The sequence below is a fragment of the Dermacentor andersoni genome, chromosome 4 (genome assembly GCF_023375885.2).
Source record: "Dermacentor andersoni chromosome 4, qqDerAnde1_hic_scaffold, whole genome shotgun sequence".
NCBI classification, from domain to species: Eukaryota; Metazoa; Arthropoda; class Arachnida; order Ixodida; family Ixodidae; genus Dermacentor; species Dermacentor andersoni.
This window is the reverse complement of record NC_092817.1, coordinates 160,534,626-160,548,197: the sequence shown is the minus strand read 5'-3', so window position 1 is coordinate 160,548,197 and position 13,572 is coordinate 160,534,626. Positions and strand designations below refer to the sequence as shown.

The 13,572-nt window shown below is 47.7% G+C and overlaps 1 protein-coding gene across 1 annotated transcript; it reads right to left on the bottom strand.

The window, feature by feature from the left end:
• Positions 1-10,318: 10,318 nt before the first annotated feature.
• Positions 10,319-12,903, bottom strand: LOC129383728 (uncharacterized). The gene is made up of 2 exons (XM_055068397.2): positions 11,296-12,903; positions 10,319-10,716 (listed from the first exon to the last, which is right to left on the bottom strand). Exons 1-2 carry the CDS (start codon positions 12,733-12,735, stop codon positions 10,414-10,416), a joined length of 1,743 nt encoding a protein of 580 aa, XP_054924372.2. The 5' UTR covers positions 12,736-12,903; the 3' UTR covers positions 10,319-10,413.
• Between the last annotated feature and the right edge of the window lie 669 nt (positions 12,904-13,572).

The window sequence follows — 13,572 nt, the reverse complement described above, 5'->3', positions numbered from 1 at the left end:
ATATACACATACGCTAAGTACTGTCAACCGCGAAATGTGCAGGAAGCAGGATCTGCCAATAAGCTGAATTCTCGCGAAGCGCGGTCACACAGCCTAGAATTAAACTTTCCAGCAAGTGGTAGCCTTCGCCCCCTACACAGTGATTCATTAAATTAGAAGTATCATGCCTTAACAGTGCATGCATTCATATTTATAGGGGAAATCACATCCCGTAAACGTGTGCTCTTGACTGCTCCTTTAGGGACTTGATACCCCCTCAATGTCTATGGCACACAACCTTACCTGGGGTTCGGCCAAAAATAGGTACATATGCAGTGCTCTGTAAATAGAGTTTGACGTGGTTTTTTTGCATTCAAAGAAATAGTTCATATCTATAGACTCCCCAAAACGTACTTTTTATTTATGTCTTCCATACTTTAATAAAGATTGTAGGCTCTCTCAAGATTTTAGAAAACGAAACTATCAAGTTTATAACCCCTTAACTCGGCGATGAAAAACGATATCGCAATTCCGTCAATTGCACTTAACAGTATACCTAAAGCGGGCAAATTTAATTATTATGCATGCACCTCAGGTACGCCACTAATGTGCGAGTACGACTTTTACAAAAGCTTTGTAAACATTGTAGGAAACTCACGGGAGATATAAATTTGCACGTCCTGCCTGTCCTCTTTGGTTGTTCTGGATGCAATTTACTGAACTGCGACATCTGTTCTTGGTGCAAAGTTACTAATTTCTAAACTTCGTACTTCTATTCTTTTTTTAAGTTACCAGTGTTCGGTAATCCTTGTGAACAAAAATCAGACCATAAATCGAAATTCCGCTAGCAACAGTCACTATAATTTATTGTTTTCTCTCAAATGCAGCAAATTATATTTAAATCAGTCCAGGGTTTAACTCAGAAAAGTGTTTCTGAGTTTTGCATGTATTTGAGTGGGCGGCGTTGGAGTTGGGGCCGATCGAAAGCTTCCTGTTAAGATGTTTCCGTGCATTAGAGATGTCTCCGAGGCGATATTATATCTACATGTCTTATGGCGTAATTGATTTTTCAAGCACAACGGTGGCGCTCGCGGGTAAAACCACACGATCCATGCTGGAGCACGCACGGTATCCGGATTGCCCGTCTGCATCGCCTGTAGCCATTCCTCTGACTACGCATTTCATCTGTACTATCTCGAGCTGAGAGAGCAGTTGTCTGCAGTCTGTCGCTTGGTATGTTTCACGAATACTTTTGGATGCAGAACTTATCCATTATCCCAAACCCCGCCACACCTGAACCCCATCAAGGACATAATAAAGCTTTATCTCTCGGTGAGCATCAATGGCAGCACTATCTTCTGACCACGCAAGCGCGACTGACACACTCAAGCAGCTTCACGTTCCATAACAGCGATGTCAAATGTAGAATGATAGGCAGGCCCCGCGAGTTTTCTTTCCGCGCCGGGAATCCAACAGCAGCCGAGCGATCATTCGGCCACTCGCAACAGTTTTGTTCCCGCGCAAACAAATACACTCTAATGTGAGCAGTCAGAAAACGATTCTCAAGTCATACGAACACCGTTGGCGACAATAATGACGCGTTCGGGGCCGAATACTTGAGCAAAAAGCGCAAATAACGAGACACAGAAAAGGGGCGCACGGCACAAGGCTCTGACTTTCAGCTGTTCCGAAGTCGGGACCAAGCGCTTTGCTTTCGCGGCAGGTCACAAACAAGCACCTTCTGAAGTAGGTAAAGGCAAGGCGCAGAAGACCAGGACTTAGGAAGAAGAACACAAACGACAAGACGGGTGCCACTCACAACTAAGTTTATTTTCGCAACAAGCCTGCCTTATGTAGGTCATCCACGCCGAGTCACGCACAACCTTTAGAAGGAAAAATAAGACAGCAATCTATCGACCATTCAGGAATGTTATCTGCGCAGCTATCGACAGAGCAAACAAGAACCACACGTGGATCAGCACAGGAGCCAACTGATCTAGTACAGCCTTTTTCAACGCCAACGGGGACAAAAAACCAGACATAAAAAGTACCGTCTACACTTCACTACCAACCAATCTAACCACAACATAACACACTTCAAACGCCTAAGACCCAGTCAGTGATAAAACCCGCACGACGATGGGAATAATGACCAACGAATAACACGGAAATAACATGAAAAATGCGTCTAAGAACAGTGTCTGCGTCAAAACTAAAATCTCTAATAGTCACTCACCTAAAAATTTATAGAACATGTAACCGCGCGAAAAAAGAACCACGCGACAAACAATGAAATGGACAGAAGTGATGATGAACGATAAAGGTCTAAAAACAGCGTCTGCGTCAAAAAAACAACAAAAGCCTAAGAGCCACTAGAAAATCGTCAGCAAAATAAAAACTACTTAAATAAAAGGATGACAGACGGTAAAACAAATGAAATCACTCTAACAAGAGGCCTAAATGAAACCTTCTAAAAAAGTCGTCTCCTTGTCACTAAGCATAATGGACGGTCTGCTGACGCATGCGTTCCCCTCTTTTTTGATGAAAAAGGCTTCCACAATTTCCCGCTCATACCTGTCTTTTCCATACTTCAAAAATTTGGTTTTGTCAAACTGAGGCCGGCAATTAGAGCAGTCTCTGCAATGCTCTGCAAGGAAACTCCCTTCCTTGTTGCGCAGATTACGACAATGTTCCATTGCCCGCTCATTGAAACATCGACCTGTTTGTCCGATATAGCTGCGCCCACAGCTTAGGGGTATTCGGTAGACTACACGTGTCCTGCATTCAGTGAACTTCTTCTGATGCTGGATTGAACAGGCCGGGCGTTTCTCTCCGTTCATGGCACAAAGCTTAGACAGCTTGCAAGGCGCCGAGAAAACAACCTGAACGTTATGCCTACTTGCCACTTTCTTAATGTTGTGCGATACCTTATGAATGTACGGAATTAGCGCAACAGAACTGCGTGAAACTGGCTCCCTGAGAAGAGGCGGGTGCTTTAGTTTTTGGAGCATCGTTTCGCAGACAGCTGAAATCAGACATGGCGGCAAGCCTGCCTGTTGTAGTCGTTGCACTTGAGTGCTAAAGCTACTTGACACCAAATGGATGCAAGACTTAGTTAAAGCCGCTTGCAGAGAATTTGTAGCGATTGCACGCTTTACAATCTTGGAATGGGCGCTCTCAAACGGAAGCAGGCCTTTCAAAGAACGCGGATTGTACATCCAACAAAGGCCTTCCTTTAGAAACACTAGCCTGATATCCAAGAACTGGAGTTGACCGCAGCTCGGAACTTCCTTAGTAAACCTGAGACCCTGACTGTGGTTCGAGAAGATAGTCATGGTTCTCTCAACGGTAGAAACTAATTCGTGCTCAGGGACGTCCTTCAAGATGACCAAGAAATCATCAACATATCTGTAAATGGACACTACATGAGGATCACAAAGATTATTACTGATGTCAGTTCCTACAACAGATAGGAAGATATCGCAAAGGACTGGAGCTACAGAAGAACCGATGCATATCCCTTTCTTCTGCACATAAAACTTGCCTTCAAACAAAATGGCGGTTGAGTTCAGGTAGAACTCTAATAAGGAAATGAAATTGTCCACGCTTACACCTGCCGCATTCTGGAAGCGGACTTCACCATTTGATTGGATCTTGTCCCTGACCGCCGCTAAGAGACCTTGGTGAGGGACCGAATAGAAGAGATCTTCAATGTCTATGGAGAACGCATTGTATTGACGAGGCGGCAGGTTGTCCAAATCCTTCAGCACGTCCAGAGAACTACGCACCAGGAAAGGGTCGTCGCTCACCACGTTTCGTAGATGTGTCTGAAGGTACCGGCTAACCAGACGTTGCCATGTTCCCCTTTCTGAAACAATGGTGCGCAGCGGACATTCAGGCTTGTGTGTCTTCACAGTGAAGAAGATCTCAAGAAACCTCCCTTTTTCCTCCTTTGCCACCTTCTGCGCGCGCACAAGCACGCATTCCCGGACAAAGTTATTGCACATGCAGTTAACGACTACGACAACAGCGCATGGCCGCAGCACTCCTACAACTGTGCCGCTGCAAAGATTATAGGCTATAAAAGGTAAACCAAACATTCAACAACCCGTGATGTTATGTGCCACTTGGCGGTAAAGCTGCGTTGTTGGTGCATAGCCGTTGCCAGCAACCTGCTACATTCGTCACCTTCCGCATCGCTTGTGCAAAAATATAAGGCTACAGCGCAGACAGAATGGATAAATTAAAGAGTGCACTGCCTCTGCATCTTTCGTCAAATTCTGGTGTTGTCTACCCGCTCACTGCGCGCCCTCACTGCCGAAATAGCGGCTGTGTGAGCCGCGCCTGTGGCCGCCGTGACCTTTGTAAACGAACGAGCAAATGCCGACGATCAGACAGCGCTCAATGGCGGACGCTATCACGTGAGCAAATATGGTAGCACCCATGAGTATGGAGCTGTAAATGTTCTATGGAGAACGGAAATCCAGCGTGACCAAAAGACTGCTATTGGAAACCACAATTTCTCCTCTGTCAGAAACAAAATTAGTGGTGCCTTCGATATGGTTGAAAAGCAAAGAGAGAGTGAGTGGAAATTTATTAAGCGATCCACATGCTGAAAAAAACTTTCACGCTTACGGTACCGATACCGTGAACTATGAGCCTGCCACGTTTTCGTTTCTCAGTATATTTCACGAAATAAATTAAATATTCCTGCTTTCGGGCTTATGAGAAGTAGCGTTTTCGCTGTACCTTCGCGGATTCTTTTTTTTTTCGCCAGTTAACTTAATGTTGTCATGAACGAAAATTTTGCAGTCGAGGGTATAGGATCTGGGGTCAGTGATTTATAATATCACTTGTCATTCAGCCGGAGTAGTGGCTAAACTATGTATTCGATAGGGCTGATGACGGCTATTGCTCCCTTTTTGATTGCGGGTTTTATCGGATAAATATATTCGAGAGCGGAGACTATTTAGCGGGTCTGGAAAGCTTTCTAGTAGTATTGAAAGTGTTTTTTTTTTTTTTTGTAACTCAAGTACGATATATTGTTGCACTTCTTTTCGGTACATGTCGAGAGATTTAACGCGCTGTTGGGGTGTCAACGCCTCATTGATGGTAGCCGCGGTCGCATTACTGATCACTTGATTTTCCCAAAATAGTAGGTACCCTGCATGGGAGTCCAAAGCTGTGCGAAAAGTTGTCCAAATGTTTATAGAATTTAAATTCGTTTAGACTTCCGTTAGTTCGGCAGAAGTAGAGCATTTTAGACAAGTCGTTGCCCTCGTTGTCTGTAAGTTTGACATGAGACGGTCTAACCACCTACGTTGTATTGCCTAAATCAGAGAAATGATTAAAGGGTGAAACGTTGTCATCAAGAACCTTGAGGGACGCATTTGTGCCATCCTGTTGAAGTGCCTCTGTAAGTTTTGTTCATCAGCTCGTCCTGCAACGTGCTTTGTTCTGAATGAGGCCGGCACTGAGATATTCTAAATTCGCCCCCATCAAAGTATGGCCTCTACAGCCTGGTACGCCACGCGAATGAAAAGAACGCATGCGAATTTTTTTTTTTTTTTTTTTTTTTTTGCGCAGTTGCGCGCACGTGTATCCTTTGCCGGTTGTCCGGAAATCTCTAATTTCACGGGCCAATCTCGGCATCTTGTGATCAAGAAGCTGTTATTGTAGCGAACAATGCAATGTTCGGCACCCGGTTTTCCGCGATGTCGAAGTCGCGTTTTCTATCGTGAAAGCAATGACGGGCACTCGCACCAGCGCGAACGAAAGCGCAATAGCTGCGACGAAACTGGATTACGACCGAACATGCCCGCAAGGGGCAACTTTGGCTCTGCTGTCACGGACGCACGCATTGTTAGTATTGGTGTCGCAACAGCGTCACACCGATACTAACAATGCTGCGTTTCTACCAGTGCTACGTGCCGTTGTAACAATCTGCCTGGGCGCGAACCGAGGCTGCAAGCGGAAGTTTCGGAAACTGCCGACGCTCCTGAGTCTATATACGGCGTTTTGCCTTGGTGCCTCGTTGAACTACGGACAGGAATGATGCAACACCAGCCGACGCCCGTAGAAACATTGAATACAGTTCGTCATTTTTCGTTTCATATTAAAGCGAAACTTTCTAGGCGAACCTTACCGGAGTTTGCGGAGCGAGGCTGATGTAGGGTGTTGCTGTACTGCGGAAGAGTCAATGCAATTGTTTTTTTTTTTTTAAAGAAGGAAAACATATTGTCATTAGGTGACAATGTCTTTGAATGGTGCGATCGAAACTGTGTCTTCCCGCAAAAGAGCCCGACGTGCTAACTCTCAAGCCACAATGGCACGAATATTTCTACCGTGAAAATGCCAAGCAACACTTTAAGATGAAACGGCTGCCACGCGCGTTCCGCGTCGCGCCGAACATTCGCACTAAAGCACGTGCACGGGATAGTTTTCATTTAGCCACAGACACTCGAATGAAGCAGGCCAATAGCCAAAATTGTCACCACCTTGCGCGTCGCAGTTCTCTTTGTGTGCACCTGTCACCATTTTTTTCCCTCGACGAACATCAAACGTCGCCTTCGTACTCGTGACGTAACCTCGTTGACCCCCCACATTTGCTAAATCTGCTGTCAGCATTTCGGTGTAGCTTGTGAACGGTGCGGTTTACAAACGAATAGTGCGTGATATTAAAGTTGCGACTTGTGGGGGGCAAAAGCTAACATTGCAGAATAGAGAGAGAGAGAGAGAGAGAGTGAAAAGTAAAGGAAGAACAGGAAGGTTAACTAGAGATTATCTCCGGTTAGCTACGCTGTACCATGGGAGGGGCAAAGGGATGCGATAGGGGAGAGAGAGAAAAAGAATAAAAAATACGCTCACATGTACAGACAATACACAGCTGTTTATGTGGGCACTGTCACGCAGTCTGCAAAGGCGTTCCGAATGTTACAGTGTCAGAAACCATCCTACGTCACACAGTGTACAATCACAATCAGTCGCAAGATCCGGTGTCTTTCAAATGACGCAGCAGTGCCTTCACAGCGCATCACGCTGATGTTCGCGTAGGCCAGGCTAGACATTGCATACGGTGACAAGGGAGGCAGTTGTGCGCATCGGATTCAGTTCTATAGTATTTTTTCAATCCCTTCACGAAACATTCCATACACAAATCTTCGAACATGTGCGTTGCATCTGCGTAATTCTTACAACTGAATAAACAATCATTCTTAGAACTGAACTAAACAATAAAAAACGACCTACGGTAATGGCGACGTCCTTTCTAAGAACAATCTGTACACAATAGCCGCAGGCCAGCAAATGAAAACCTTTAAAATGTTAAACTGCGGTTCTCCGCAAATGTAAAAAAAAAAAAAGATGCAAGAGCCGCGTTGTCTTCAGCCAGAGAAGCATAGGAATGTGAAATAAGGTGGATAAAAGCCGCGTGAATGGAACACTCGTCTTCACTTTGATAAATATCTTGACACTTGCTGTCTCGGTGTGCCAGTAGCTTGCGCAGTTGCCTGCGCGCATGCTCATCTAATGCTTCGAGTAAGTGCGCAGCAGTGTCGGTGACCAATCCCTTAATAATTTAACTCGCAAAGCCTAACGGTCCATATACGAAGAAAATTTTCAAAGAGCTATATAAAGCACTTTACATATACGGGGTACATGTGGACACTTAGTTCGCAACGTTTTAACGCAATCTAGATCTACGTATGTACAATTACAACACTTCCACGCCAAGAGCCACGATAGTGGCAGCACGTACGTGGCTCGTACGTCACTCAAGGTTAGTCGGGCCACCCTTAAATGACACCAGGTGTTTCCGACGCGCAGCTCGGCCCACTTGTCGGGTGCGAGCGGGAATTGAAGTTCAAAAAAACAGCTTAGCGAAAGAAGTGTGCGGGCCTGTTCACGCGCACGTCCAAGTATTGGAGGTTTGGGCAACTGGTGCGGCTGATGGCACAGAAGAGCGCAACACTGTGCCAAAACGCTCTACAGGTACCCGTGGGTTCATTCAGTTAGCAGTGCCGCCAGGTAGAAGTCGAGCGTCGAATAGCAACGAACCCAAGTTCGGTTATATATGCTGATTCTCCGGTTCGCAGTAGAAATGACGAAAATTTCGCTGTACAGTCACCGGATTGACAACAGTAAACACGAGAACGTCTGTCACGCATTACAGACAGGGCGCTGTAGTGAAATGCTAGCGCACTCTCGAAGTCCCTAGGATTAGCAGATGCACGCACTGATGGGGCCCGGAGGTCGTACGCTGCAGTCTGCACCAAGACCCTCTAAGACAAGGCGCACGTGCGTGAAACGTCGTGTTGGCCATAACCTGATGCCGTGTGGTAGTGACGGTAGCACGCGGCTTGCGAGCGCTATTAAGGGGGTGCATATGCTAAACCTACAAAATGCCAGAGTATACGCCAGCTCCTCGCCAAGGTACTGTGCCTGTATCGAGTGACATGTGTTCTTGCGTTAGCGGTCACAAAGCTTGTGACAGTGCGTTGCATCTGCTGTCGGGTAGGCGATGGCTCTCGCGGAAAGCAGGAGAGACAGGCTGTAGGAGCGAAGTTTCAGGTGTCTGTTTAGCCGCGTCCACTCTCGTCCTGCTAAACAGGACCAGATAAACTTAATTATGCGGCGTTATCTGCTGTAACCATAATTCAAATATTAGGCGCGCCGTTTAATGGGGTCCTCCGAATTAATTTTCACATCCCGAGGTTCTTGAAAGTGTTTCGAATGCACGGTAAATTATCATTTTTTTTTTGTATTCCGCTCCAATCGGTATACGGCCGCAGGGTCGGGATCGAAACCGCGATCTCGAACTCGCCAGCGCAATGCCATAGCCAATTGGACATCGCAGCGCGTCGGACAGCAGCCGGTCGCACGAGGCTGTCGAGCGCCGCCACCAGCCCTGACGGACGGTTTCAGTATTTTAGATGAGGTTGCCAATGTGCCTGTAGATTGACACCTTTCAAGTCGTTAATAACGCCATCTTCCTAGTTTTGCTAAAGCAGTGTAACCACGTGATCGAATCCCGGCCACGGCGGCCGCATTTCGATGGGAACGAAATGCGAAAACACCCGTGTACTTAAATTTAGGTGCGCGCTAAAGAAACCTAGGTGGTCCGAAATATTATGGAGTCTCCCACTACGCCATGTCTTATAATCAGGTCGTGGTTTCGGCGCGTAAGACCCCATAATTGAGCATATAACCACGAAGATATCTTGAATCACACTCCCGCTCCCATTTATTGCGCCTGTGACGCATGTCTGAATGGCAACATTCTATATTTTTGTGTACCTTCCAGAATAAGAACCAGTTATAAGGGAGCACTCGTCTTCTAATCGGCCTTGTTTGCGTACTGAAATCCTCGAGCTCGTATTTTCTTCTTCGTGAACATGTACAGGCTCAACCAACAACTTATTTTGCGCTTAACGGAGCATGCGAAAAGTGACCGAACTGCTGCTATCGTGCAGCATACCGGTGGCAGCACGAAGTACAGAGCATGCTCAAAAGAAATCCGAGGCGAGCGTGCGATACACCCTTGACCATTGCCTCGTTGATGGCGAAGGCGAAGCAACGCTTCGTACAATGGTTCATGCTAGAATGAGCTTTCTCGCTTACAACAACCATTTATCGCTGGCAAGCAAATCTTGTCAGATGCGTTTGCTTCCTGCACGCACTGTACGCGTCACTGTCCGTTCTTTGTTTCTCGTGGTTCAAAGCAACAATCCCCTTTCTCGACAATCCACGATCGCCATTTGTCTTACTCTCTCCGGGAATACCGTAGGGGTGGCGCCGCGGTACTGCGACATTTAGGAATACACTCGTGTACCACTCGCACTACGTCGCGATCAATTAACACGCTTTATTCCAGAGTACAAAAATAAATTGCCGAAAATATTCGACGAAAATATTAGATTTAACTGAAGAACAGAAGTCCTGTCAGTGAAGCACGCCATACGGGCAGGGAACAAACGCCTCTGACAAGAGGTGCTAGCCAACGATGAATGGCTGCTATAAGCAAAAAAGGCTTGTTTAGCACCAACCGTTGTAAAAAAGCGTTGCTTCGCCTGCGTCGTCGATGAGGCAATGGCAAAAACTGCATCACACTGCCAACGCATATTTTTTTTGCGCATGCTTCGTAGAGCACCGACAGGCAGTCTGTCCACCGCTCGCGTGCTCCGTTTACTTTCTGCGGAGTCTGTACAACGCGCACATAGATCTACTGAATAGCATTTAAAAAGCAACAAAATATAAGAGACAAAATATTCAATCTAAATGTAGGAAAGCGTCGCGACAAGCGATGAAAACAAAGAGGAAGCATGAAGATACCATACACATTCGAAAATACATTTTAATGAATAAGCAAATAATAACCTAGCATAAGTTTAAACTTTTGCCTATCCTGAGAATTTTCACTCGTCCGACAGCCCTCAGCTACAGAACTGTCTGAAAGTCGCGGTTCATCGGTTTGACGAGGCCTATGAAGGTAGCCGTTGAACACAGGAAGCACGGACGGTCGCAAACCACGCTGCCACCCTCTGCAGCGCCCTCTTGCCGCATCCACGTGACCCGCTGCTCGGTGCCGTCGGAAGTGGTTGGGTAGTGAACGTGGAGGCACCGAAGGTTTGGCAATCTGGTAGTCAGGGTACTCACGCACCTTTCGGCCACGTCTTCTTCCATGGGGTCCGCCAAAAGAATGGCCAGGTACTGAAGGCTGGTGATGCGAGTTAACTTGCTCTGCAACAAAACAATGCATTTCGGAGAGTTCAAGAGTTTCTTTGTTTCGTTTTTTCCCACCACGACGTCCCCTTCCGAGAGCTCTTCACTATGCCGTCATTTCGAAGTGAAAGGGCTATTCGCTGAAACTTATTCTCATTACACTTGCGTTAAGAAAGGGATCAGCATTGAACGTGCTGCAAAGGTGCGAGGTATGCATTATTCCACTCTTGAATTTACAGGTGTGAAGTAAAGGTTATAAGCAGAGGTGAAAATATTGAAAATATAAGAGAAAGACCACTAAACCACGAGAAAAAAAAATAAAAAGTAATTTTACGGATTGACAAGTAAAGTACCAACCATCGCTGCATCCGTGGTAGAAAACAGCGAAAGAAAGCCATTCATGTTTCTTGCTCCGTTAGAAAACTGCAGAGATTCGGCCAGGTGTTATTAAGAGCATTAAATGACGAACTCCTACTGTATGGGAAATAAGGAAAATTAGAGAGAAAATATCAGTTCCGGTGTGCTCGACACGTCAAAATTGAGGCACCGGCATGACTTCCCGTCGTGAGATTAGAGCACTAGCGAAAATCGACTCACCAACATAAAGTTCTCGCTGAGGGGTAGAGAGGCAAGCTTAAGCACGAGGTAACGCGGCCGGGCGTCGATGAGTAGTTCGCCCATACGCTCGTAGTCGCAAAGCATGGAACTGAGACAGTCGGCAAGTCGCACTGTAACCGCTCGGCAGTGTTCGAGGAACCACATCGAGATAAGCCTGGGCACGTCCGTCAGAGTCAGCCCGACGAGCCTAATACGAAGAATGGGGCCGTTGGCGTGGGATCCATCCATATCTTCTTCGGGCTCAGTGCAGAACCCACCGTCGCAGGCGGCACATCGGACGAGGCTACCCTGCCGGTCAAAACGCACGTCCAAGTCTTCGAGGTTAGCGCAGCTCAACGCCAAACGATGCAGCGCAAATCGGTGGCAAAACCCGCACGGAGGTGCAGAGAGCGCCCGCAGGGACGGAAGCCTTACTTCTTCAAGCAGTGCCGTAAAGTCGTTGTCACCACGGAAGTGGAACGAACTTACATTGAGTTCGACGATGTGCTGGACTGCCGTGAGGAATTCTCGCAGACTTTGGCGGTAATTGCCACCTGCCGTCGGATAGGCGGCGGAATGGCGCTCCGCTGGGTATAGCACGAGACACAGCTGGCGGACTTCGCTCCAAACGTGTTTGCCGGTGGCTCGATAGATCCACTCCGGCGTAAGGTTGGCTTCGTGGACGGCAAACACGATCATCTGAGACGGCAGGGTAAGGCCGTCCTGGATGAACAGTGCGAGGTCAATGAATCGAGTGCAGTTCCATGAGTCGCTCCGTCTGTCCCAGCTGACGTTGGCGCAGATGGCCGCGCAATTCGTTAACTCGATCGGCACTGTCAGCTCATGCTGAATGGAGGCCGGCACCTCCGAGGAGAACGCGAAAGTTTGCGAAACAACGTAGTCTCGGAGGATGTCGCGGCACTCCAGGAGCGCATTCCAGAAAACTCCGTGCACCAAGTGCACGTGCAGCTCAGCCAGGTTCGGGCACAAGCGCACTAGCAGCGAGAGGAGCTTGAAATTCTGGTAGCCGCCGACTTCGACATACACGCGACGCAGGTTCCTGACCGGGGAGTCGCGGATCCGCGGCAACATTTCAAGCACCTCTCTGACCTCGGAGTCTACCTCGGTCCTTGCCACGAGCGAGAACTCGACTAGCGCCAGATTGGGAAGCCATTCAAAAATCAACCTGAAAAGGTCACTCGACCTTACCGAACAGGCGACGCACCGTAAGGACCGAAGGCCGCTACATTTGCTGATGAGTACAGACAGTTTGTCCGGATCCGCAAAAATGCAATTTGTGAGGTCCAATTCGTGGACGTCCGCTGATGCATCGACCTCGTTCAGCCTTTGCTCCAAGGCACACGCTCGCTCGTTGGCGCGCAGACGCACAATCATTTCGGCGTCCTTCTGATGTCCCTTGTTCAGCGAGCACTTCACCATTCGAATTACAGGAACGACTGAGGTGGTTGAAGGAACGGTCGAGGGACTGACGCATACAGCATTCTGCGATATAGCACTTGTTTCAGAGGGTGAAGTCGCTGATAGCTGAGATATAACACCACCGTCCCTTTTAAAGCGTCGAATAAGAATCTACGCCATCCGATGGCTTGAAATGGTTTCAGTGTACCCGGCGGAGTAATCTACACGTGTCTGGAAAAGAATCTTGTTCAAAGCGGAAAATAGAGAACTCGAGTGTCAGTGCGGTCGCATGGCCACTTTGTTGGTGCTATTTCTGCCCTGTCTGAACACGGTGATACGGGGCTTACGAACATGACGCACTCTTCGAGATAAGACTCTAACGGATTGCACATGCGCGACCAGAACACCGTCTGACCATCTGAACCAAAGTAATACAGTAAACGTAAAGAGCGGACACTCCCGTAGGCGCCTGCAGGGAGCAGAGTTGCGCATAACTTTTCTGGCGCCGCTCACATCGCTATTCGCCGACCGGTATCACATGGTGCAAAATGACGTCAAATGTTCATCTGTGCCGCTGCAAAGCCAACTTTACGGGCGCGGCGCCCACTCGTTTCTGTCAGTTCCATCGAAATTGCAATCAGCCGACCGTCGAGCTGCGTTGGTCCGATCGGCTCCGGTTTGCGGGTACGGTATTTGACGATATTAAGTTAATGACTTTGGTAAAGTGATACGAAACACATTATTTTGACACTTGCATTTCAGTATGACAGGGTGCAGCGCACCAAACTGCACAAATCGCACGGAAGGTGGCAAAGCTTTTTACGCCGCGCGGATGGACGAGACCGGCCGGCACCGAAG

Coding starts and splice junctions, on each gene's coding strand:
- LOC129383728 (XM_055068397.2), bottom strand. CDS start 12,735: ATGGTGAAGTGCTCGCTGAACAAGGGACATCAGAAGGACGCCGAAATG. Junction 10,717..11,295: donor TCAGCGAGAACTTTATGTTG/GTGAGTCGATTT, acceptor GTTTTGTTGCAG/AGCAAGTTAACTCGCATCAC.